General features: G+C 35.1%; 1 protein-coding gene across 1 annotated transcript in view; it reads left to right on the forward strand.

Annotated features, from left to right (window-relative positions):
- Positions 1 to 26,773, forward strand: part of LOC130891363 (dynein axonemal heavy chain 7) — a 40,666-nt gene that overhangs the window by 7,630 nt on the left and 6,263 nt on the right. The window contains 41 exon segments of the mRNA XM_057796020.1: positions 755 to 908; positions 970 to 1,633; positions 2,212 to 2,327; positions 2,396 to 2,537; positions 4,307 to 4,443; positions 4,502 to 4,604; positions 4,657 to 4,795; positions 4,846 to 5,000; positions 5,132 to 5,277; positions 5,337 to 5,585; positions 6,925 to 7,085; positions 7,219 to 7,390; positions 7,446 to 7,628; positions 8,140 to 8,493; positions 8,561 to 8,758; positions 9,543 to 9,663; positions 9,795 to 9,970; positions 10,026 to 10,177; positions 12,388 to 12,535; positions 13,388 to 13,597; positions 13,661 to 13,833; positions 13,886 to 14,115; positions 15,214 to 15,539; positions 15,596 to 15,825; positions 16,201 to 16,609; positions 16,815 to 17,040; positions 18,043 to 18,248; positions 18,304 to 18,439; positions 18,856 to 19,084; positions 20,293 to 20,446; positions 20,523 to 20,656; positions 20,857 to 21,048; positions 21,102 to 21,328; positions 22,701 to 22,879; positions 23,397 to 23,509; positions 23,511 to 23,549; positions 24,489 to 24,673; positions 24,735 to 24,881; positions 25,382 to 25,533; positions 25,797 to 25,948; positions 26,005 to 26,224. Coding sequence (XP_057652003.1) covers positions 755 to 908; positions 970 to 1,633; positions 2,212 to 2,327; positions 2,396 to 2,537; positions 4,307 to 4,443; positions 4,502 to 4,604; positions 4,657 to 4,795; positions 4,846 to 5,000; positions 5,132 to 5,277; positions 5,337 to 5,585; positions 6,925 to 7,085; positions 7,219 to 7,390; positions 7,446 to 7,628; positions 8,140 to 8,493; positions 8,561 to 8,758; positions 9,543 to 9,663; positions 9,795 to 9,970; positions 10,026 to 10,177; positions 12,388 to 12,535; positions 13,388 to 13,597; positions 13,661 to 13,833; positions 13,886 to 14,115; positions 15,214 to 15,539; positions 15,596 to 15,825; positions 16,201 to 16,609; positions 16,815 to 17,040; positions 18,043 to 18,248; positions 18,304 to 18,439; positions 18,856 to 19,084; positions 20,293 to 20,446; positions 20,523 to 20,656; positions 20,857 to 21,048; positions 21,102 to 21,328; positions 22,701 to 22,879; positions 23,397 to 23,509; positions 23,511 to 23,549; positions 24,489 to 24,673; positions 24,735 to 24,881; positions 25,382 to 25,533; positions 25,797 to 25,948; positions 26,005 to 26,224 — 7,939 coding nt within the window.

Below are 26,773 nucleotides of genomic sequence, written 5' to 3' on the forward strand. Positions count from 1 at the left end.
TTGCTCCTACCGATATATTTTGAGTCTTAGCAGCCAAAAAATAGGTTTTCGTGAAAAATGTCTATAGCATTTTTTATAGAATTTTTATTGAACTTTTTCTTTGAAACATTTTTCTCTAAAATTTCAACCGATGGTTCTTTGGTTAACATTGCTCGATAACCTCCCTGATTATTTTTATCGAAAACGCAGTTCTGGAAGAAAAAGCTGCGCTCCCTAGAGAGTTGATCGATTCATAGTGACCACATCACTTAGTAATCGCTCCTAATTGGTGTTCAAGTCCAACAAAACCTCAAAGAAACGCGAGTTGTAGCTGTAAGGACATTCAGAAGAAAACCTTGAAGAAAAAACGTCCAGCCTCAAATTAGATCCAGTCCATTGAGTGATTGAATGCGCGAGTTTGATGATGGAGTCTGAGTCTACGGAAGACCTGGAGGAATTTTCGTGCTCCACAAAAGGAAACGTGTCTTTTGGAGGAGGGACATTCCAATTGAAGCAAAAAACCCAATTGGTTTTTATTAAAACTGACGATGCAGCTAAGGATTTAACAAAATTTTGATTCTTTAAGCTTTTTATACTTTCTTAATCTAATATTTGATGGAAAGGGATTTATACGAGCTTCCAGAAGGGTTTTTTCTACTGAAGATACATTAAAAACCAAATGGAGTTGCGTGGAAAATTGTGATGAATCAATAAAGCTGAAAGTGTTTACCAAACTAAACTGTGTATAACCAAACGATTCTATATTGTGTTTCAGAGCATGGGAAGCTAAATTACAGTTGCTACAAGAAATTCTAGACGAATGGTTAAAGGTACAATCTACTTGGATGTACTTAGAACCAATTTTTTCATCTCCGGATATCCAACAACAAATGCCAGAAGAAGGTAGACGTTTCAGCGCCGTCGATAAGGTAATTACACCTTTATAATTTGCGTTTTCATTTTTATTAGCTGTTTTAATATATATCGTAGATTTGGAGAGATTTGATGAAAACTGTATACGCGGATCCGAAAGTACTTTCCGTAGCGGAAATAGACAAAATGTCGGAACGTTTAAAAAAATGCAACAGTCTCCTTGATCTAATCCAAAAAGGTTTGAACGATTATTTGGAAAAGAAAAGATTGTTCTTCCCGAGATTCTTCTTCTTATCCAACGACGAGTTATTGGAAATTTTATCGGAAACCAAAGATCCTACTAGAGTCCAACCGCATCTCAAAAAATGCTTCGAAGGTATAGCCAAACTCACGTTTACCGAAGAATTGGACGTTACGCATATGAAATCTAGCGAAGGCGAGGTCGTACCTCTGGTAGACGTCATACAAACCGCTCTGGCTAGAGGACAAGTCGAAAAATGGCTGGTGGAATTGGAAACCGATATGAAGAAATCCGTACACAATATGGTTAGAGCTTCGATCGAAGATTACCCTTTAAGACCTCGAGAACAGTGGGTGTTGAAATGGCCGGGACAATGTATACAGAGCGTTGGTTGTACTTTTTGGACTACCGAAGTTACCGTAGCCATCGGGGGCGGTTTATCCGATCTCAAATCCTATTTGGATAAATGTAATAATCAGATAGCGAAAATTGTGGATTTAGTCAGGGGTAAATTGAACGCCCAAAACAGGATAACTTTGGGTAAGTTTGCACCTCAAACTAATCACAAAATCTTCTTTTCCTCTCATCTAATATCCACCCCACGGCTGTGCCTGTCTGCCCTACGACGATTTGTAATACCATCACTTTGATATCTCTTATCTAATCCAGTATGTGCCAATGATCTCTTCAGCGTTTTGTGCTGTGTTTGTTTAACGTACGACAATTTGTAATAACATCATTTTAAAATCTACTATAACAGATTTCATTTGAATCTCTTTCTTTTCTTAGTTTCTGTCTTTTATCAAACGCTTCTTTCCTCATATTTGAGCAATTTATTGAGGACCCCACGATGGGTCCTCGTTGATGGTATTTTCGACTTTTGTATCGATCTTAAGTCTAAACGAAAGTTTGCTCGGTCTAAAGTCTGATCTAATCCAGTCAGTGAGTCGACGTTTTCCTAGGAGTCGCTTCCATAAATTTCCATGCTTCTTTATTATTTATCATATTGTATCTAAATTTACACGTGTAGGACTTCGTCAAGTCTATCCCTGAACCCCAGGAGGTGTTAAATATCGGAAACTTTTATTATTTTATTCCGAACCTTATTTATATTCCAGGAGCTTTGGTTGTATTGGACGTCCATGCCAGGGATGTATTATCTGGATTGATAACTGAAGGGGTGAAAAATACGCATGATTTCAAATGGTTATGTCATTTGAGGTACTATTGGGAGGTAAATCGATTTATTGAACGTTTCGATTCGAACTAATCGATTTGAATCAAGATTAATTATCGTTTCAGGAAGGGCAAATGATCACGTCAATGATTAATAGTACTTTGAAGTACGGTTATGAATATTTGGGTAATACCCCGAGGCTTGTCGTCACTCCTCTCACCGATAGATGTTATAGGACTTTGTTTGGAGCCCTACATCTTCATTTAGGTATTTGAAATCAAATTTTTCATCGTTTCAGTAGTAAATTAATCGAAATTTGTGAAATATCAAGTTAAACTCAAGCTCAATAATTGTAGCTTAAAATTTAGAATTCATCGTACCCTCCGTATCAAGATCTACGTGGTTGCAAGTTGCGCAAATTGTTTTTAAGGGGTGAAAACCACCCTGTTATCGAAAAATATTAATTAAATAGTTTTTTCTACTTTTTTTCAATTCAAATGCTTTTCGTTTATGCAGCATAAATATTTTAGCATATTGTATAATAGAAAATTTATATATTTTGAAATGTCAACCCTTAAAAATCGTTATAAACTTCCCTTTTAATGAAAATAATATAAGAAAGTTTTTTAACGATTTAAAATGTTGCAATTTTATTTTTACCGTGAAAAATTCGTAGAATTTTAATAAAATTTATTGTTTTTTATTATTCAACCCTTAAAAACTACCCCTTTACAGAGAATAAAATGAAAATAAATCTAATAACTGCCAGCTTTTAGATTTTGCATTCTTTTTGTTAGTCTTGTGTCTACTTAAAGTAATTTTTAATTGTTTATACCCTGTCAAACCTTAAGAACCACCCCTTTGATAAAAAATGTTTTGATTTTGAATTTTTTCGGTATACAAGTGTATTTACCAAACACGAAGTGATTTTTCATTTTCTACACCCTGACACCCCTTTACCAAGATTATAAGTATATCATTTCTTGGTACTCTCAAATTTACTTACAGGCAAGTTAGAATGGATAGAAAAAATCCGTACAACAAAATTTGAAACTTTTTCATAACCTATAATCACACAAAAATTTTTTTATTTTTTATGTAACTCCATTAATTTTGAAACTATCACATCATACAAAAAACCATTTCAAAGGTAATTTTCAGGGCTACAAGTTTATGTATGTTAGAAGGGAGATTTTCCACATTTTATTAATAAAGGGTCAAAGGGCTGTGGATAAGCAATCCTCGTCTATAGTGACAGATTAATTTGGTCATAACTCATAAATGAGGAAAATTTTTTTAAAATCTAAAAAAAGTATTATTTAATGCTCATTTTTTTCAAAATTGTGCATTTCTAATGAGCTAAATTCTCAGATGTCATGAATAACATGAAAATAAAGTATTTTGTACAAGGAATAAGTTTAATTTTGATTTTTATTGAAATGTCGTTAGTTTTAGTGCATTTTTTTTAACTTTAACTATTTTACATCATATCACAGAAATTTTAGTCGAAACGACTCTTATTAGTAATCATTAGAAAGGTCTTTTTAAGCTCTTTAAAAAGTATCCTACGAGTTTTTGTTGAAAAATTCACCATTTTCCCGTTATTTGAGGTTAAATGGTCAATTACGTAAAACAAAAGCTATTCAAATACCTATAACTTTCTTTAGGTACATCATTAAGTCCTTAAAATATAATTTAATTTATTTGTTTTTTATAAGCTTCATTTTTGTTAATTACACTTTTTCGATAAAACGCATAATTACCGAGTTATTCGTAAAAAACTATTAAAAAATACGGTTTTTTTGACGAAAAATCGTATTTTTCAATTGAGAATAACTCGAAAACTATTGATGATATTTCGATTTCTGGGGATACTTTATGTGACATCCCCCCAGGGGTCAAAATTTCAAATAAATCGGTACTACATTAAAGAATTCGAAAGGAAAATAATTGAAAGCCTGTTTTAGAAATTTTTAGGTTTGAAATTTTAAAAAATAAAAAAATAAATTATACTAAAATACTGTTTATACTGTTAGGTGGAGCTCCTGAAGGTCCTGCAGGTACCGGGAAAACGGAAACCACGAAAGATTTAGCAAAAGCAGTAGCTAAACAATGTGTGGTATTCAATTGCTCGGATGGATTGGATTACATCGCTTTGGGGAAATTTTTCAAGGTTTCCATCACGTTTAGACGATTTTTCAGTATCGATTTTCATCTTTTTTCATTTTCAGGGTTTAGCATCTTGCGGCGCTTGGTCGTGTTTCGACGAATTCAATCGTATAGATCTGGAAGTACTTTCGGTTGTAGCACAACAAATTTTGACGATCCAGAGAGGTGAAAAAATTCAATTATGCATAAAAAAATGCTAAAAAATTTTTTTTACAAGGTATCAATTCCGGTAACGAGAAACTTTTATTCGAAGGTACCGAATTGAATTTAGATCCGACGTGCGCGGTTTTCATAACGATGAATCCTGGTTATGCCGGTAGATCCGAATTACCAGATAATTTGAAAGCTCTGTTTAGGTAATTTAAAATAATACCGATTTTATCTATGATAATATTGCTTTTTTCAGATCTGTAGCTATGATGGTACCCGATTATGCGCTTATATCTGAAATCGAATTGTACGCGTCCGGATTTTTGACAGCCAAACCGCTTTCCGTCAAAATTGTCGCAACTTATAGGTTATGTTCCGAACAATTATCCTCCCAACATCACTACGATTACGGTGAACCAAAATTCCATTCAATTTTTATTTGGTCCTTCGAGTCGGGTTCATATATCCGGCTCGAAGGACCAGACGATTTTGTTCTTATGGTGTAAAATTGTTATTTCATAATTTTTTTCCCCTATATTCAGGAATGAGAGCTGTTAAATCAGTTCTGAGAGCTGCGGGCGCTTTAAAATTGAGGTACCCCAAAGAAAAAGAAGATATTTTAGTACTGAGGTCTATAATAGATATCAATTTGGCCAAATTTTTAGAACAAGACGTTCCTTTATTCGAGGTTAGTACGAGTTTTATCAAATTGTATCATTGAAATTAAAATTGAAACATCGTTTTCAGGGCATAACTTCAGATTTATTTCCGGGGGTAGTACTACCCGAACCAGATTACGTTATTTTGAATAAAGCCGTTAGAGATACGTGTAAAATCAAAAATATACAATGCACGCAGTTTTTTTTACAAAAAGTTCAACAGCTTTACGAAATGATCATCGTCAGACACGGTTTGATGATAGTCGGTTTACCTTTTGCTGGAAAAACCACTTCTTATAGAATATTAGCCGACGCTCTTGGATTGGTCGAGGAACGCGTAAGTATTAAAATTATTTTCGCGAGAATGTACTCGTCTCGTTTCGATCTCGTCTCGGTTAACGATCTATTATGTCTCTGATGAACGCAGCGTTTATAGCTGAACTATCAATCTCACTTTTTATAGAAATTCCAAATTATCGGTTGGTTGCAGCTATCAGAAATCTTCGTTTTCTATTACAAACACTCCCAAATGTAGCGCTCTGAAGATCCACTTCGAGAAAATGTGGATAGAGGTCTCGACTTCTGCAAGCAGCGTCTTTAAGTGTCTATTGAAGCACGATTTACATTTTCCTGGTAAAACGATCTCTTGAATCGAAGATCTCGTAAGAAATAAGCTTTTATTTCCGAAATTATACTCGTCTCGATCTCGTCTCGATTTCGAATCGATCTCGTGTCGATCTCGTCTCGATCTCGTCTCGATCTCGTCTCGATCTCGTCTCGATCTCGTCTCGATCTCGTCTCGATCTCGTCTCGATCTCGTCTCGATCTCGTCTCGATCTCGTCTCGATCTCGTCTCGATCTCGTCTCGATCTCTTCTCGATCTCGTCTCGATCCCGTCTCGATCCCGTCTCGATCCCGTCTCGATCTCGTCTTGATCTCGTCTCGATCTCGTCTCGATCTCGTCTCGATCCCGTCTCGATCTCGTCTCGATCCCGTCTCGATCCCGTCTCGATCTCGTCTTGATCTCGTCTCGATCTCGTCTCCATCTCGTACGGTGAAACAAGAGAGTTACATTTTTCAGGATAAGACACAAAAGGTATAAAACTGATAGATTTTTATAAAAATATTTTCATCTAAATCTAATAGGAGATATACGAGGTGTATTAGAAATATGATAAGGTGTTATTTTGTATGTTTCTTCTTAGAACTTTTTTCTTCATAAATCTTTTTGATTTCGATAGTCAATCAAATCGATATCGACTTTTTTTTAGTGTTCATCTAAACATTAATGATTTTTTTAAGTAGACAGCTATATCGTCCAATTTGGTTGAAAAATTTTCCTTTATTCCAAAACGATACTTCAATAACGTTTAGTCGTCAAAAAGTCATTAATGCGTTTGGTCAGCTGGAGATTCTTCTTCAGAAAAGTTATTCCGACGATGCAAGGTCCGGAATAAATATTGGATGTAACTCAATATTACCAAGTTCTTCAATTTCATTCAAAGTAATTTTCGTCGTCGTCAAATCGATCAAACCATTTTTTTTGTATATATCCCATCGACTTTACTGAAATATTTAAACTACCTACAAAATTTTTAAATTTTCAAAAGTTGTATATAAATGATTTTTTCATGAAACCACTCAAGTACCTTATTTTTTTGAAATTTTCCCCCTAGGGTGGTATGGATGAACACAGAGCCATATATACCGTCATGAACCCCAAGAGTATTACTATGGGTCAGTTATACGGTCAATTTGATCCTGTATCTCACGAATGGTCGGACGGCGTTTTAGCTGTTAGTTTTAGACAGTTCGCTATGTCTACAACAGATGATAGGTAAATACGTGAGTTTTAGTTGTGGGATTGTGACAAAATTAAATAACAAAGTGTACTAATACTAACATATCAAAGTTAGTATACTTTGTCATTAAATTTAGCCACAATCCCACAAAGAGAATCAAACTTTTAGAAAATGGTTGATTTTCGACGGTCCCGTGGACGCCGTTTGGATAGAAAACATGAATACCGTATTGGACGATAATAAAAAATTATGTTTAATGTCCGGAGAAATTATTCAACTAGCGAACACGACGAATTTGATTTTTGAACCTATGGATTTGGACGTAGCTTCCCCGGCGACGGTTAACACCTTATATATTGTTTAAGGTCCTTGCGGTATACCTTATTTGGTTTTAGGTATCACGTTGCGGAATGATATACATGGAACCGATGACTTTGGGATGGGAACCGTTGTTGACGTCTTGGTTAAACACCCTACCACCGTTATTGAATAACGATTTTTATAAAACTATGATTTTCAATTTATTCATAAGATTTTCAAAACCGCTCGTTTGGTTGGTGAAAAAAGGCGGTCTCAAGGTAATTTTTGTACTCATATCTATCTTGGGTCAACAAGGGCAGAAGACATAAATGCAGTAGATCAAATTGGAGCTGGTTCTCAAAGAAAACCTTTCAAAGACATTACTTGGTAATTGTAAACGCAACAAGTTTGTTTTATCTACCGTTATTGTACAATATATCTCGTTGTTGTTGTGGCAGCCTAGATTCTAATCAAATATATCAATAATCCGAGGGGGTTAAATCTGGTTAATAGAGTGTTTCTTAGCCAAAAGCAAACCAAAAGGTAATGCCACTTAGTAAATATGAAACTGCAACCACCGTTGGAGGACTAGGTGCAACGAAGGTTCATTTTTACTGGATTTTTTAGCTCATATCTCACAAAATACTTTTATGATCATAATTTAGTTTCATTAAATTGTTATTTCCATTATACGAAGATTAATTTACGAAAAAGTATATGTTAAATGAATTGTTCGGATGAATAATTAATATTAGTATCGTTTGTTGGAGAGAAATGATTTTTTTTCAGGAAATAGCGCCTTGTCAAGAGCATAATCTGTTAAAGGCGACCATGAACTATTTCGATACGTTCATGGACGACTTTTACGACGAAAAATATAAAGATCAAGTTTCCGATTTGGACGTTCGAGCTCAAATAGAAGGATCGTTTTTTTTTTCTTGTATATGGGGCCTCGGCGGTACTCTCGATATACAGAGTAGACCGAAATTTAATTATCTATTCAGGGCGTTGTTGGAAAAGGATTTTAATCAAGCCGTCAAAGAGGCTATCAACTACCCTTTCGAAATCAACAAACCGGATAAACCTTATATTTTCATGTTGCCCGCCGGGGAGACGTGCTTCGATTACAAATTCATCAAAGAGGTGAGTGAGTGTTGATTTACCGTGCAGTTTTTTAAAAAAACCGAATTTATTTTTCCTTGTCGTCAAGGGTAAAGGTAAATGGAAAATGTGGTCGGACGATTTGATGTCAGCTCCTCCAATACCTCGAGATATTCCCGTTAATCAAATTATAGTAACGACTGTGGAAACTATTAGAAATATGGCGTTAATGCAACTTTTAGTTCAACATAACAAACCCATGATGGTTATAGGACCCACGGGGACAGGAAAATCAGTATACGTCACGGTGAGTTAAAAATTAAATAGGGTCTATCCCATTGGATTCTTCCATTTGATCCTGGATGCTTTTAATCTGATTTTGGTGTGCGCGCACAACTTTTGGTAGCCGAAAAATCCTAGATCCTAGATCCTAGAGCCTTGATCCTAGTAGCCTTCATGAAGCCTTGTGATATCGGTAATCCTTTTCCGCCTTGGATATAATCCGATTTAAGACTGAAGCTTCTTAATTCCCATGAAGGAGTTCACGTAGTTTAAAGTTTAGGTTAACAATACTCTTCGTTTTTGTTCAATTCAGGATTTAAAACAGGTGTGTCATGGATGTTGATTACCTGGGTTAAGTTATCTACGTTCAATTCGGAATCTGGAACGAAACATATTCCATCTTGCAATCCTGATCTACTACCCAGTGATTTTTGAGATGAAGATCGAGATGTGGAAGGTTCAAAACGCTGTGGGGATCAACTTGAGCTTATCGTAGACGTTTACAACAGTTTTTATCATTTGGTTTACAGTATCTAAAGTTTATGTACCAAAGAAATGGATCTAAAGCTAGAAAATTGAATGAATGTGAAGGGAATCGTTTATTTGCATGGTTTTTGTGACAAATCTCGCCCAAAACTGTCGGTTTCTCTTTAGTTGGAAGAAGATACATCAAAGGACAGTTTCAGTTAGGGATTGTTGAATTAAAAAAGAAATATCATTTATTTGGCACTCTTTAAATATTAATTGTTATAATCATTTTGAATTGGCATTTAGAACCAGATCCGTTCAAACTTCATTGTATTTTGTAGGATTTCCTTTTGAAAAGAAACAGTAAAACTTATATACCTTTGTTCATAAATTTTTCTGCTCAAACGACTGCTAATCAAACGCAAAATATAGTAATGGCGAAATTAGATAAAAGACGAAAAGGTAAATAACAATTTAGTTTCTACTTCGAAACTTTAAAGGCCTATAACTCAGAATCGAGGGGTCGTATTAGAAAATTTTTTTCACATCACCGGATTATTATGTTGTAATCTCGATCTTGAATCGATTTTTAGGGGTTTTCGGTCCTCCGGTATTAAAGAAATGCGTCATCTTTGTTGATGATGTTAATATGCCAACTAAAGAGGTCTACGGCGCTCAACCGCCAATTGAATTGTTGAGGCAATGGTTCGACCACGAAATGTGGTATGACCTTAAGGATATAATCCCTATGAAGTTAATTGATATACAGGTAACGATTCTTTTTCCAAATTTACCTCGGAAAAACAAAATTTTTGTTATTTTAGTTTATGTGCGCCATGTGTCCGCCGGGCGGTGGGGGAAATACCATAACCCCACGATTTTCTCGACATTTTGTTCATTTGTGTATCGACGAGTTTCAGGATTCCGTTTTGGTGAATATTTTCAGCAGGATAATGCTTTGGCACCTCGATACCAGGTGAGGAAACTAAAAATTAGTTTAAAATACTAAAATTACGTGGTTTTTCCAAGATTATGAATTTTTCGTTGCCGCGTATCGAATGGCGTAGAAATACATCGTTTTTTTACGTGTTGCACACTATATTTTTCTATGGATGCGTTTTTATGTCGTAGAAACCAAAGCAAATTCACTTTGAATTGCATGATAAATAATATTTAGAACCTTGTTGGAACTTGGGTTATCATAAAAATTTTGAAAAATAATTTTGAACGTATAGAATTGTTACGAAAAGCGAAATATTCTAGTATCCTTCATAAACGCCTTTTTTTCGTATAAAATAATCGCAGATTTTCCATAAAAGATCATTTTGATAAAAAATTCATCTAAATAAAAAATTGCGTATTTCGTATAGGAATATATAAAAAAATCTTTCCTTTTCTTGCTTATTCATATTTAAAAAGCATCCTCTTCAGGCTTGGGAACGGGAAAAAGTCGATGAGAATCAAATATGGTAATACGGTGGATTCAATTCATCCAAATTTGTTTTAATTGATTTGTAACTAAGTGCGTTGTTTTGACGGATATAATACCATGTACATAGAAAAATTTTGGACGTTTTCTACTCTTGAGAGTGTCATCTACAAGCACATCACCATTTCGCATCGATTAATCTTAGCAAAACACTTTTCAACCGTTGATTTTTCTTGGGTTTTCAGTTCGAGAATTGCTTCTTCATTTGAACTAAATTTCTTACGGGCGAACATTTTTTTAAAATCAGCGAATAGCCAGTTAGTCACTGAGGGCTAGATCTGGATTATACGGTGGATGATGAAGCAATTCGTTCAATTTAACAATCGTTGCGATCGATTTGTTAATCGAATACTGAAGATGATTTAACGCACTAAATTGTTTGTCAAATAACAAAAGTAGCTTCATTTAAATGGCTGTAACTTTTGTTTAACTAATCGAAATATCATGAAATTTGACACATAGTCTATCGCCTACTACATAAATGTCAAATGGATTTGACAGAAGCAACGCCATCTGTGTGTCAGTCCCACGATTTATTGAGTGATGCATATTAAGAATTGTATCGAAATCGAAATTATTTGATATTTTTCACCCCATGGTAAATATACGTCTCTGTTTTTCGTTGTAGACTACAACTCATGGATTTTCATTAAAATTCCGAGCGTCCTTGACGATATGTCAAAACACGAAGTTTATTTCGACATTATTACGTTTTTACTAAAAGTTATTTTTCATCTTATTAAGGTCAAACGAAGCGAGCGTCGATTTAATTCCATAGAAAAAAAACTTTTTCGCAGGATAGGACCAGATAAAATAATTTTTTTTTTCAAGTTTTACGTCTGTATCCGATGATTGATACCTTTTCGTTAGCTTTTAATATACGTCTTGTATATTAGAAAAAGTCAATTTAGTAATTCTGGAGGAATCTATAGTCAATATTGAGCAAAAATTGATTATCCAAAAAAATTTGGCTCTACTTTTAATAATTCCGTTGTAATTAAAGAAAAGTTCATAATGTTTAAATCGAATCACAAAATTAAGCATTTCCCAACCTTTTTATGATAAAAATCGTTAAGATCCTCTTCATTGCTGCAAAATATTTGACGAACAAGTCTGGTAACAGAAAATAACCTGAGGGAGCTAAATCTGGCGAATAGGTTGTATGAGGTATCAATTCAAACTTTGATTCATCAATTTTGGCAAATGCTTTAACGGATGTGGAACCTGCTGATGAAACAATACTTTTTTATTAGTCAAAAACGTTGCAATTATCCCGCGCGCTTTCTAAAAACCCGAAGCTATGCAGATGGGACTATCTTCGACTCGTTTAGAGCAGCTTTTCCCTTTCCAATTCATTGTTTTGATTCCTATTTTGTTTTTTGCGTGAAGTTTCATCCATGGTTATGAAACTGCTTTATTTCCGTGTGAAACACTCGATGGAAACATCTTCACAAAGGTGGTTGTGCTCCATTGTGAGCAAATGCTTCCTCGACGAGTCCAAATTTTCGGTTAATATGCACTTTTTGAAACGCCTACTATGTTTGCAAGCTCGCGATTTTCAATCGACGATCGTCCGGTGTATTTTCCTCAGTATTTCTAGAGTCGTGACTTTATTTGGTCGACCGCTCCGATGATGATCTAGGGAGTTGGTAGGACCTCGTTGAAACCCAATATTTTACTGTTTCATTTCGTTCCAGAGGATTTTCCAAAGATTTCGATCCGTGCATAGAACAGATAGTTTATGCAACTTTGGAGGTTTACAAGCAGGCCCGTTTGAATTTGCTTCCGACTCCAGCTAAATCCCACTACCTATTCAATTTGAGAGACTTCTCAAGGGTAATACAGGTGAGGAGATTTTTTTTTACAAAACTTTATAATTGTAATTTCATCTTTAAGTTTTTATTATAAAAAGTGTGCCAGAGAAATCAATCTACCAGCATTGTTTGACAGGAATTATTTTATGTCATTTAATGACCTGGCGTTATTATTCCTAGCTGCATGAACCAGTTTCTTCATGAACTCCTGTCATAGTTTCCTGGTGCGTCACTGCTGGTAGCAGCTGTCATTTAATGACTTGGAGTTGACGCAATCAGTTAACGCTGAAGGATTTATCGATGACTTCTTAGGCATTTTTCGCTAACAGCGATGCTAGAAAATGTGAAAAATTAAAAATATGGAGATCGAAACCACGGAGAAACCACGTCGATAGATGGAAACCAACTTCGAAGAGATCTCCCGGCAGAATCGAGACGTTTCTTCATGTCACAGTTTCCTGGTGAGTCATGACTGCTGGTAGAGGCTGTTTGAACGATAGATTGTTCAAGCAAAGTTGAATTCTGGTCAATTTTATCTGGAAGTACTAAACTAGACATATAGATATCAATTCTCGTTGTACTACTTGAACGTTTTCTCTAAGACGCCTATGGAAAGCTCCAGGATTCATCTGCTTGTGGACACTCTTAGGATCATACGGCGTCGAACGTCTTCTCAAAATCTATGAAGACCAATACTAATCATAGCTTGTATGCACTAAGTTTATAAACGTAGTGATGATAATGGTTGGGGAATCATTTATCTTAACGTGGACAGCTTCTACAAATGGAAAATACTTTATTTCATACTTATTTCGAACCTTATATTGAGTATGTAGATTGTGTTGGAAAAAAAATCTGCTACAGGACGAAATATGATTTACAGGGTGTTTTACTTTCCGTTCCCGAAGCCATGGAAGATCTCATGGCTATAAAAAGGTTATGGGTGCACGAAGTACTAAGAGTTTATTATGATAGACTCGTTGATGATGCCGATAGAACTTGGATAGTACAAGAATTAAGAGTGGTGTGTAAACAACAACTGGAAGAAGACATGGACGAACTTTTCGCTAGATTGAAGAGACCGAATTATCCGGTTAGAAGATGATGATGAAATAAAATTAATTGTTGTTGATATATTTATTTTTTTTGATGATAGATTGATGAAATGGATTTACGGAGATTATTGTACTGCGATTTCGCTAATCCAAAAGCAGATCAAAGACATTACATCGAAGTACTAGATTTGGAACAACTTACCGCCATAGTCGAAGGTTATTTAGCTGAATTCAATAATATGTCGAAGAAACCCATGAATTTGGTATTATTCAGGTGAAATTTGAGTTTATGCTTCGATTTTGATTATAAAGTAAGTTGGTTTTAGGTTTGCGATTGAACATTTATCGAAAATATGTAGGATATTGAAATCACCGAGGAGTCACGGGTTGTGCGTCGGTGTAGGAGGATCGGGAAGACAATCGTTGACGAGATTGGCTGCACATATTGCGGAATACGATCTGTTCCAAGTGGAAATTACCAGACAATACGGAATTAACGAATGGAGGGAAGATGTCAAAGCTATATTGAGAAAAGCCAGCGCGTCAGATTTACATGGTCAGTATTTTTTTTTTATTAAATTATCTCGAGCAGTGACTTCAGTACATCGCTTTCTTTGCTTCATCTATCTACCAGAAGAATTCTACAGAGAAGATCCCCGGGAGAACATACCTAAAGTGCCAGAAGGATTATACGGAGGAGATCCCCGGGAGAACTTATAATTGAAGAAAATATTGCAAATTGCAATCTCAATAGTCAATACTTTAAACCTGGCTGAAGAAAATATGTCTCGAAGTCGATAACTACTGATAGAAAAGAAGAATGTACAAATTTTAACCAAAAAAACACTATAGACATAGACAAAGAGCTCATTAGATGATATCACTTTGAAAAACTAGACTTGGCAACGCTGCAAAGTCCTCAAGAGACTAGAAGGGGTATTAGTCGTTAAGAATAAGACACCACTCGATTGAAATCGCTGGAGAATCTCCGGGGGTTAATTTTACGACCAAAAATGATTTGGATCGAAGAGTTTACGAGTTAGCAAAATCCCAGAACTGAATTTTTTATGGAAAAGAGCCCCAGGAAAACATTCAAGTCGACAACTACAACAGGAAACACAATAGACGTGGACAACGAGGATGAAGAACTAAATAGATGAAATCACTTTGAAAAACTTGGTTTGGCAACGCTGCAAAATTCTCAAGAGTTTACGAAGGGTATTAGTCATTAAAAATAGGACACTATTTGACTAAAATGGCTGGAGAACCTCCGGGGGTTGATTCTACGACGAAAAACGATTTGGATTGAAGAGTTTACAAACTTAGCGAAATCCCAGCACTGTATTTAACGATCGTAGTCACTAAGTATTGAATTTTGTATGGGAAAACCTTGAAGGAAGATATGGAGCTACTACATTTTTAGTAAATAAAAATGCTGAAAGAACGGGATGATTTTTAAAGAACACACGCCCTATATATATCCTGTTCGGAAGAGTTTTTATCAAGATATCACGTATATCGAACGCCGTTTGGGATTTAGTTAGACATAAACATTAAATAAAATATGATAGGGTTAAATTTTGTGGTTTTATTTAATATAATTATACCTGCATGAATTAGATATTGATCAATCAATCTTCTGGTTACCTTTTAGGCGTTTTCTTGTTTTCTGATACCCAAATAAAAGAAGAAGCTTTTTTGGAAGACGTTAGTAACTTGATGAATTCCGGCGAGGTGCCAAATATTTTCACCACCGAAGAAAAATTGGAACTTTGCGAAAAAATGAGACAATTGGATAGACAAAGAGATAAATCTTTACAAACGGACGGAAGTCCTCCGGCTCTATTTAATTTTTTCGTACAAATCACTCGAGAACAATTGCATTTGATTTTAACAATGAGTCCTATAGGTGAAGGATTCAGGACTAGAGTTAGAAAATTCCCTGCTTTGGTAAACTGTTGTACTATCGATTGGTTTCAGGTAAATACATGGCGCAATCGATGGGATAATTTTTTTTTATACGAAATTATTTATAGGCTTGGCCCGAAGATGCTTTATTAGCCGTAGCTACCAGATTTTTAAGCGAAATCGAACTCACAGATACAGAACGGGAAGTTTGCATCGATATGTGTCAAATATTTCACGTGTCCACTCAAAAATTATCAGACGAATTTTTTATGAGATTGAATAGACATAATTACGTAACCCCCACGTCGTATTTAGAAATGATAAATACTTTTAAAACATTTTTATATAAAAAAAGAAAGTAAGTTGTTTATTACGTGCATCCGTGAGCAATAAAAATCGACTCGAATCGCAATATTCCGCAAATGTCTCGTCGAAACTATCCAATAACTTGAGTTGGGGTTACTTTGAGACCTTTTTGACTCAAGATTTTTATTTTATTTTGATAAGTTTCCAAATTTCATTCCGAAAAATGAAATTTCGTGCTTAGTTTTTTTTGACGGTGACTCGCGATTGCAAATCGATTTTGTCGCTCACGAAAAAACAATTAACGAATAGTATAATTTCGTTGAACAGGGATTAAATAAAATGTGATAGGGTTAACTTTTGTAGTTTGATTTAATATAATTATACCTGCATGAATTTGATATTGATCAATCAATCTTCTGGTTAACAGGGAAGTTCTTCAAGGTAAACAAAGATACGAAATCGGTTTGGAAAAATTGGAGAGCGCCGGCGCCGAAGTGGCAGTTATGCAGGCGGCTTTAGAAGCGCTACAACCCCAATTGGTCGTAGCCGCTGCTAAAGTCGAAGAAACTATGAAAATCGTCGAAGCCGAATCTCAAGAAGCCGATATAGTCGCCAGACATATACAAGAAGACGAAGCGGTAGCTAACGAACAAGCTAGAGAAGCGCAAGCTATTAAAGACGATTGCGATGCTAATTTAGCCGAAGCTATGCCTATTTTGAACGCCGCTTTGGCCGCTTTGAACACTCTAACTCCTGCTGATATTAGCGTTGTTAAAACTATGAAGAATCCACCGAAAGGAGTGAAGCTGGTGATGGAAGCAGTTTGTATATTGAAGGTAATCATCATATGGTTCCAAAAGTACCTGGTCTGATCTACAGATAGCGGTAGTTGAGCTTGTTTAGTAGAAATCTTCGTTGTATTTTTACTAATCGTTAAATTCGTTATTTTCGTCATTTATCTTTTCAAGGGAAGATCGTTTTTTTCGTTACTCGCAATCTCTTATTAATGACAATTAATTATAACGTAAAATATTTCAACAGGACGTGAAACCACAGAGGGTTCCAGCTCCTAGTGGTATCGGTCAAGTGGACGATTATTGGGGTCCTTCTCTGAAAGTTCTCAGCGATATTAAATTTTTGGAAAGTCTCATTCTTTTCGATAAGGACAACATCCCTCCGAGGATAATGGATAAATTGAGGCATCAAATTTTGAACGACGAAAATTTTGATCCCGATAAAATTAAATCTGCTTCGACAGCGGCAGAAGGTAAAAAAAATATTTCTATGCTCTCTATTTTACTTTCTATGAAGCTGAGATGTTGAGAATAAATTATCTACATATCAACATCTTTAAAGAGTCATGTCCAGGTGCTTCTGAAATGGCTACCACGGGTCAAAGCTTGATGAAAATCCACGATTTCCTATTGGCAGACTTCTTTATCACGATGCTTGACATTTTAACTATTTCAAAAGACCTGAAGAGCAAGTTACTGTTGAAGTTTCAGTCGGATCAAGTTTTGACGGATCAAGTTAACCGTCAAAAATGATCTTCATATCATCATCTTCAAAGAGTCATGTCCAGGTGATTCGGGAATGGCTACCACGGGTGAAAACTTGATGAAAATCCACGATTTCCTATTGACAGACATCTATTTCAAGATGCACTACATTTTAACCATTTCAAAATACCTGAAGAGCAAGTTATTGTTGAAGTTTCTGCCGGATCGGACTTGTAGTTTTGTTTTTCGGAAAGGAAACCACCAATTTCGTATTCAAGACGCGCCAAATAGCTAAAACTGTAGGCATTTCGAAAAATCTCGTTGGTCATAGCTAGGAACATAGAATTTTTGTCGTAAAAACATTACCGACTCTAGAAATCGAGCTCAATCGTAGAACCATTACTGCGAAGTTGTTTGAGCGTATTTCGTCGATAGTCTACAGAGCATGGATCCACCGGTGGACACGATATATCAAAAAACAATCAAAACATTGGGATTTAATCGGGAAACTAGCTCCCAAGATGACGCAAGATGACAGGAGAGGTTACGGCAACCAGGATTCATAAATTATGATCCGTATAACCGTCGAAGAAGTCGACTTGACTCTTGGTGCTCAAAATGTTGAATATATGACGTTTTTTTTTTAAATTTGTTAAACAACCATCATCAAACATTTGTGTTTCTTAATATCGTTAAATGTCGGTATGTTGGGTATGACGTCATTGTATAGGTAAAATTGATTTGAGGTGCATTATATTGACGTTTTTTAGGTTTATGTAAATGGGTAATCGCTATTTCGAAATACGATAAAGTCGCCAAAGTCGTGGCACCGAAAAAAGCGGCGCTAGCTATTGCCGAAGGTCAATTAGCCGCGGCTATGGCCGATTTGGAAATAAAGAGGGGACAATTGCGCGAAGCTTTAGAAAAAGTCGCCAAACTCGAAGCTAAATTAGAACAAGAAAAGAAAAAATTCCAGGTGAAACTATATTCAAATTTTATTAGTATACATTTAAACGTTTTCGTTATTTCAGACTTTGACAGATGAAGTGAATCTCTGTCAATTGAAATTACAAAGGGCGGAAGAGTTAATTGGTGGATTGGGTGGAGAAAAATCTAGATGGAGACAGATAGCTAAAGATCTCGGGGAAAAATATTTCATACTAACAGGTAACAAGTCTGTTTCTCAAATTTTGAGCTTGTTTCTTCGATTTTGGTGTTCGTAATCATGAAATTTGACTGTGTATCAAATAAAAGAGCAGCTCAAACGTTTTTATCATGGGGCTATTCTCGTGGAAAACACTTTTACACTTAGATAAAAGCAAAAACATCAGTTTGGAGAAGACCTGAACTTTTCGCAGTTGTTAGATAGAAGCTTTGCGCGACATTTCGCATCATAGGATACGATTTGGAAAGTCCTCAAGAGATGGAGCATGGGTATTGGGACTCACATAGTCCTTTCTTCTTTGGTAAAAGAAGAATTTGATGAGTGCTTCATGGTGAATGATTCTTGGTGAATCCGTTTAATCTGCTCTTTCTTTTGACGTACTAATAAGTTTTTTTACTTGAGAAAAAAATTTTTTTAGGTGATATTTTGATTGCGGCTGGAGTCGTCGCTTATTTGGGTCCGTTTACTTTGCAATATAGACAAAGGCAGATAGAGAAATGGGTATCGGCTCTAATCGATTTCGGAATAGTTTGCTCGAGAGATTTTCAATTGACTGCTGTATTGGGAGATCCCGTAGTTATAAGGGCGTGGAATATTTTCGGTTTACCGACTGATAATTTCAGTATCGATAACGGCATTATCATTTCGTAAGTTAAATCTGATATTTATAGCCTTTCATAGCCCAACGCAATGATTATTTATCGATTCATATTAATTTTGAATACATATGGTTTATATGTCGAATGTTATTCAAGAAAAACTCTTCAATGTTTGTGATTTTAAGAAGTTATGATGAAAAGAAAGTGTAGAGAAGCTCCTCAGGCTTCTAAGCTGAATGGTTGAGAAGCCTGAAGTGAAGATCTGTATCTAGTGCTATTAGAATTCCCATAGTATCTTGGACGTGTAATAGCCTTCAAGGACCCTAGAAGAAAATGAAACAATTGCTTTATTGATATTGGTGCAAAAATTGTTGATCTAACTTTTTGGGCTAACTTTGAACCATCTGTATACCAGATCGATGCTTGCTATGCATTTGGTAGATTGGTTTATCATACTGGCCTCAATTTTTTTGTCTGTTAGCCTTTGGACGTGTCTGAAACCTTTTTTTTTACTGCTAGATTAAGGCTTCTAAGGCTGTACATTAAATCAACTAAAATTTTGTGGATAGGTTCATCACTGTTTTCTAAATTTGACGATTCTAGAATCCGTACGTCAACTGGCTTCAATTTTTTTGTCTGTTAGCCTCTGGACGTGGCTAAAACCTTTTTTTTCACTGCTAGATTAAGAAGAAGCGGGTTTTAAAATGCTTCTAATGCTATAGATTAAATCAACTAGCATTTTGTAGATTGGTTTATGACTGTTTTATAGATTCGACGATCCTAGAATCCGAACGTTAACTTTGATGTTTCCTAGCTTAAATTTTTTGTTTGTTAGCCTTTCAACGTGGCTAAAACCTTTTTTATCCCTACGAGATTAATAGGAGACGGGTTTTGAAAGGCTGTACATTAAATCAACTAGCATTTTGTGGATAGGTCCATCACTGTTTTCTAAATTTGACGATTCTAGAATCCGTACGTCAACTGGCTTAATTTTTTTTGTCTGTTAGCCTTTGGACGTGGCTAAAACCTTTTTTTTTCACTGCTAGATTAAAAAGAAGCGGGTTTTAAAATGCTTCTAATGCTATAGATTAAATCAACTAGCATTTTGTAGATTGGTTTATGACTGTTCTATAAATTAGACAATTCTAGAATCCTTACGTCAACTTTGATATTTCTTGGCTAGTTTTAAGAGGCTTCTGAGTGTTTTATGTATATTGAGACTTTGGAATTGGAGTTTTCCAATTTTTATATTCCAGAAATGCTAGAAGATACGCTTTGATGATCGATCCACAAGGGCAGGCTAATAAATGGATAAAAAATATGGAGAAATCGAAAAATTTAGCTATAATCAGATTGAATCAAGCCGATTACGTACGAATTTTGGAAAATGCTATACAGTTCGGGCAACCGGTAATAAAATACAATATATTCCAAACTCACCCCCCTCCCCAATCAATATATCAGAATTTAATTTTTTGATTTTCAGGTGCTACTTGAAAATATTGGTGAAGAAATGGACCCAGTATTGGAACCGGTTTTGGCCCAACAAGTTTTCAAACAAAGCGGCGCTCTATGTCTCAAATTGGGTGATTCCGTTGTAGAATACAGTCCAGATTTCAAGTAAGATCCTTTCAGATCTAATTTTTCTTCCATATATATACCGGGTGGTGAACTAAACCAGTATATGTATAATTCGTTCCTGATATATGCTGGACGAACTTTTCGTTTTCACCTGGTACAAAATATTTTTGCTATATATGTATATATGCCAAAATTTGAAATCTAATACAAAATTTTCGATCACAAACAAATAATTTCAGGCTATATATAACGACGAAATTGAGGAATCCTCATTACTTACCCGAAGTAGCTGTCAAAGTGACATTAGTCAATTTTATGATAACTAGCGTTGGCTTAGAAGATCAATTACTTGGTATAACAGTCGCCAAAGAACGTCCGGACTTGGAAGCCGAAAAGAATTCTCTTATTATACAGGGAGCGGAAAATAAAAGGTTAATTTTAATTTGACAGTAAAGTAATAAATTTTTGAATCGGATGTTTTAAGGGCGTTGAAAGAAATCGAAGACAAAATCTTAATGGTATTGAGTACTTCGCAAGGTAATATTTTGGAAGACGAAACCGCCGTTCAAATTTTGAGTTCTTCGAAAGTTTTATCCAACGATATAGCCGCTAAACAAGCTGTAGCCGAAGTTACTGAAAAACAAATCGATAAAGCTCGATTGGAATACACCCCCATAGCTGTACACGCCGCCATTTTATTTTTCTCAATCGGTAAATCGGTAAATTCATTGTTAAGTGGAGCTACATAGTTTTTTCTTTCGTATTTTTGAGACCTGTGGTTTCTAATTCTAATCAAAATTCGTAACTATTCATAAATGTTTAACAAGAAAAGTTCGTTACATAAATTTACTTACCTTTCATTTGTCTTCGGTATTTCGATGTGAACAAATGTGTTAACATAACCTCAAAAAAAATAATCCAATGGGGTTAAATCGGCTATTCTTCGGGGCTCTGGTATATATCCAAGCTCTAAGCCGCTCTAGCAAATGAAAATCAAACGTGAAATGATTTCTGCTTATTACCCTTTGTCTATTTCCCATAAAAAACATCAAACGGTGCTTCGACAAATCCTTGTAGATTAACCTCACTACAAATAATACAATTCACGTATCCATTCAGCCAAAAATTTCGAATCGAATTTCGATATTTTACGTTTTATGTACTATAATCACATTCTAGAATATACGATTCCTGGAAATGTTTAATTTACCGTACAGTACCTGCATCACGGTCTATATGGGTGAATGAATTCGTAATAATATCGATATAATTGTGTGTTTTAAGCTATTTGTCCAATCTGCGGTTACAGGATTACACACGAGTTTAATCCGGAGAGCTTTTAAACAAAAATCCTTTCAAGATCCGTGATTTATTTGGATCTTCTTCGATGTTTATAAGTTCTTTGTCTCACATGAAAATTTTGACGAACTGAATCATTATTTTGAGAAAAAAATGAACAATTTGCAAGCACTGCTTTAATTTAAGGCTATCCATGACGAAACTAAACAAAAGAGAGATGGGGGGGAGGGGGATTTTCACTAGTTCAAACCCCCAGCCAGTAAGCAGCTCGAATGCACTAAGACTCTTTCCATGTTTCCTTTTGGTGTGTATCTCGTCGAAAAGAGATTGTTTCACCTAATGTCAGGCCGTCGCTAGCAACCGATTGGGGAAATTAAGTTTCCTCTTGAGGTTTGAGGAAAGGGAAAAGATGTTTTTGGCATGGTAATTGTTTGATTAAATCACGTATAGGGTTTGTAGATCATTTAGAAGACTCCGAATGGGGTTTATGTGAATCTAAAGGTTTTGAGTTTGCGTTTGTATCTATAGAACCTGAAAATGAGCTGCTCGCGAGATAACAACCTTCTAAAACGATAATTGGGAGAAGTACTGACAGCTTATATGCCAAATGAAACAGCGCTACCAACTCAAAATTTTTACACAGCGAGAAAGATCTAATTGAAATAGAGAATTAAGAGGTAGTGACTCGCAAGTTATTAGAGAAAGAGATTCTAAGTAGCACCATTTTACGTTGAACTCTAATTTTGTTTTTTTTTTAATTGATTATAATGTTGATTAATTTCAGCTGATTTAGCAAATATCGATCCTATGTATCAATATTCGTTGGTTTGGTTTATGAATTTATTTAAAGCTGGTATAGATAATACGGAAAGAGTCGAAGACGTCGCTCAAAGATTGAAAGATTTAGAAAAATATTTCACCTATTCGTTATACGTCAACATTTGTAGAAGTTTGTTTGAAAAGGTAAGTACATATTATATACGAGGATTGTCCTAGAAGTATCTGGTCCAACAGAAATTTTTTTATTCGCCGTTGCTGAAACGGTCTTTGTCTTTTTTGGAACCGATTCTTCCTTTCCAACCCATCGTTCCGATTGATTTTGTTGCTTGGGATGCGAAGAGATGGATCCACGTTTCATCTGTGGTCACAAAACTGTGAAACATTGTCAAACGCTGGAAATGCCTAGTACGTTGCGCTTTCAGTCGACGATCATCCAGTGGATTTTGAACATTTCTGGTGTCGTTGGGGCTTCGATGCTGGTCTTCGCTGGTCTTAGGCTTTGTTTAAACTCTGCTACCACGTTTTCCATGGATACTAAACGACGAGACGTCTTAAAACTTGAAACATATATCGTGTACTTTCGTATTGTGTTTTTTTTTCAAATAACTACCGCCATCTCATGGTAAGGAAAGGTACCTCTTGGACTATTCTCGTATGATTGGATTTTCTATATAGATTTTAATGAAATGTCTGTTTTTAGGATAAATTACTTTTTTCTTTGCTTCTTTGTATCAATTTAATGAAAAGTCGTAACGAAATTAACATGGCGGAATGGATGTTCTTATTAACCGGTGGTGTCGGTTTAGAAAATCCGGGACGAACTTTGTAGATTGAACGATTTAGACGCATTCAAGTAAGTTAATGAAAGTTTCCACTACACAAGTGATTTGTGACACAAAAAACAATGAATAAAATGAGATTATCTCACCGATCCATGGAGAAGTCCACGTCGAAACGAAAAAATGCATAAAAGGATGCATACAGACTCGAGGAACGGATGATTTGATATGTTTCAACTGGATCCAAGATTCCTAAGACCGAGCAAAACATCTAGGTTGAAAAAAGCTTCTAAAGGCGTCTAAAAGTCCAGTAAACTGACTAAAGATAAACCTCATGTCCGGTAAACGCCTCCCGAATACTATCGGTACTAGTTTTGGCAAGTAGAGGCGAAAAGATCCACACTCTCGATTATTTATTTGCTCGCTACGTCTACTACAGAGTAGGGAAGGGAAAAAACTATAAAAACTGGTCAATTAACTGGGTGATATGAAATCGAGCCGACTAGGAGATTCTAGGAGTTGCAGAATCTCTAGGGGGATCTAAAACTGATGTAGAGCCCGACTAAGAGATTCTAGGAGTAGCGGAGTATCAAAGATGAGACAGAGTCGAACTAGGAGATTCTAGGAGTTGCGGAGTCTCAAGGAGGAGACATAGAGTCGGACTAGGAGATTCTAGGAGTTGGGGAATCTCTAGGAGGAGGATCTAAAATGGACATAGAGCCAGACTAAGAGGTTTTAGGAGTTGAGGGATCTCTAGGAGGAGACATAGAGCCGGACTAGTAGATTCTTGAAGTTGTGGAGTCTCTAGGAGGATCTAAAACTGACGTAGAGCCGGACTAGGAGATTCTAGGAGTTGCGAAGTCTCTAGGAGAATCTAAAACTGACGTAGAGCCGGACTAGGAGATTCTAGGAGTTGCGGAATCTTGAGGATGATCTGAAACGGACATAAGACGATAGAAAAAAAGTTTTATTTTGTAATTATAAAATTGTAAAACCGAATATTCGTTTTTTAGTGGTATTATGCAACATTTCGTGAACCATACAGATCAATGGAAAAAGATATTCGATTCGGGAGAACCTCATAAATTGCCGTTACCTTCTCCATGGAATACGAAATTGAACGATCTACAAACACTATTAGTTTTACGATGTATCAGATACGATAAAATAGTACCGAGTGTACAAAATTTCGTAACAGGTAAACGAATAATTATAAAAACAAAACGTTTTGCTAGTTCGAATCGATTTTTTTTCCACAGGACATTTGGGTAAACGATTCATCGAACCGCCTCCGTTCGATTTACCGTCTTCGTTCGGCGATTCCCATTGTTGTATACCTTTGATATTCATTCTAACCCCCGGCGCTGATCCCACGGCTGTTTTATTAAAATTCGCAGACGATCAAGGTACTTTTAAATATATGCACTCTTAATTACGAATCGTATTTTGTTTGTACTACATAAAAACCAAATTCTCGAATATCATCAACTTGAAGTGATTTTTGTTTGTCGGGTTTTAAATTTGATAATGACAGTGAATATTTGTATTGACAACTTAACTGACAGCGTTTTCAACAGTCGGTTATAAGGAGAAAGATTTTATGGACTATTTTTTGTAAAAATTTCTTTTATTTCCAGTTTTTTCTCGTTTCCATCTGCTGTAATGATGATTTTTACTTCTTTTTCGTTTACCTATTCCTTCTAATTTATTATCGTTTTTTTTTCTAGATCTAATCGTAACGATTCTATTATACATTCTGCTTTATTCCCGTTTGTTATTTCGTTCTTTCCATCTGCGTTTTATCTTTCTTTAACATATCTATACCTCGAAACGATATAATGTTTTTTTTACTTATTCTTTATTATCCTTTTCTTTTTTTTTTTTAATTTCTTGATTCTGTTAACAGGATTTGGAGCTGCGCGTCTGTTTGCTTTATCTTTAGGTCAAGGTCAAGGTCCTATAGCTGTCAAATTAATCGACGAAGGTGTCAAAAACGGTACTTGGGTCGTACTACAAAACTGTCATTTAGCAAAAAGTTTCATGCCAACTTTAGAAAGAGTAAGATATGATATTTATTATTATAATGCGTAGTTTTAAGAAAATGGTTTCAATAGTACCAAACCTGATCTAGAGATGGCGTTGTAAAGCGATCGGCGTTGCGCAACGCCAAGAACTAAAAACGTTATACAAATATAGATTAAAAACAACTTTATAAATTTCTATTTTTTATATAATAAACTCATAATTATTCATATATATATATATATATATATATATATATATATATATATATATATATATATATATATATATATATTTAGATATGTGAAAATTTAACACCGGATTCGACCCATCCGGATTTTCGTTTATGGTTAACTTCATACCCAGCCGAACATTTTCCTGTATTGGTATTACAAAATGGAGTAAAAATGACGAACGAACCTCCTAAAGGTCTCAAAAATAATATTATAAGGTAAAAATCGTATCGAATTGTCAATTCGTCTACATACTAATCAAATTCGTTTATAGATCGTATTATAGTGATCCCATATCGGATTTGGAATGGTTCGAAAGTTGTAAACAACCTCAAGTATTTAAAAAACTTTTGTACGCTTTGTGTTTTTTCCATGCAACCGTACAAGAAAGAAGAAAATTCGGTCCGCTCGGTTGGAACATCCAGTACGAATTCAACGAAACCGATCTAAGGATAAGCGTGATGCAACTTCAAATGTTTCTTAATCAATATGAGGTGAGATTCCGACTGAAACATAACCTCAAAATTATCGGGAGAAAATTATTAAACACATTTTGTGTTTATCAATATAAATTGATATTTATATTTATTATATATTATATTATATATACGTCTTACGACGAATTCAAACTATCTGTAAATGAAAAAATACTTATAGGAAAATTATGAAAATTTTTACGATTGGGTTTTTGAGATACGTTCTTTTAACCAAAATATGTTAAGGTTCTACCGGAAATCGACTGTAACTTTGTTATTTTAAATAAAACACCCTATGTATTAGACATTTTTGGAATCTACTTAAAATTTTAGTATATTTTTGTTAAGAAACTTTCTAAAAAATGCATACTTTTTGAGTTATTAATTATTTTGTAAAAAATTTTACTGTTGCAGGCCCTTATAAATTATTTTTTTACGAAAATTCCCTTAAAGATATGAAATTGGTTTCTGTTCGGTTGCTTTTAGCAATGTCAGAAGTATTTGAATCTATATTGCAAAATTTTTCATCGTATACAGGGCGTGTATAAAAATTGTTCAAAATTTAAC

The sequence above is a fragment of the Diorhabda carinulata genome, chromosome 3 (genome assembly GCF_026250575.1).
Source record: "Diorhabda carinulata isolate Delta chromosome 3, icDioCari1.1, whole genome shotgun sequence".
Taxonomy (NCBI): Eukaryota; Metazoa; Arthropoda; class Insecta; order Coleoptera; family Chrysomelidae; genus Diorhabda; species Diorhabda carinulata.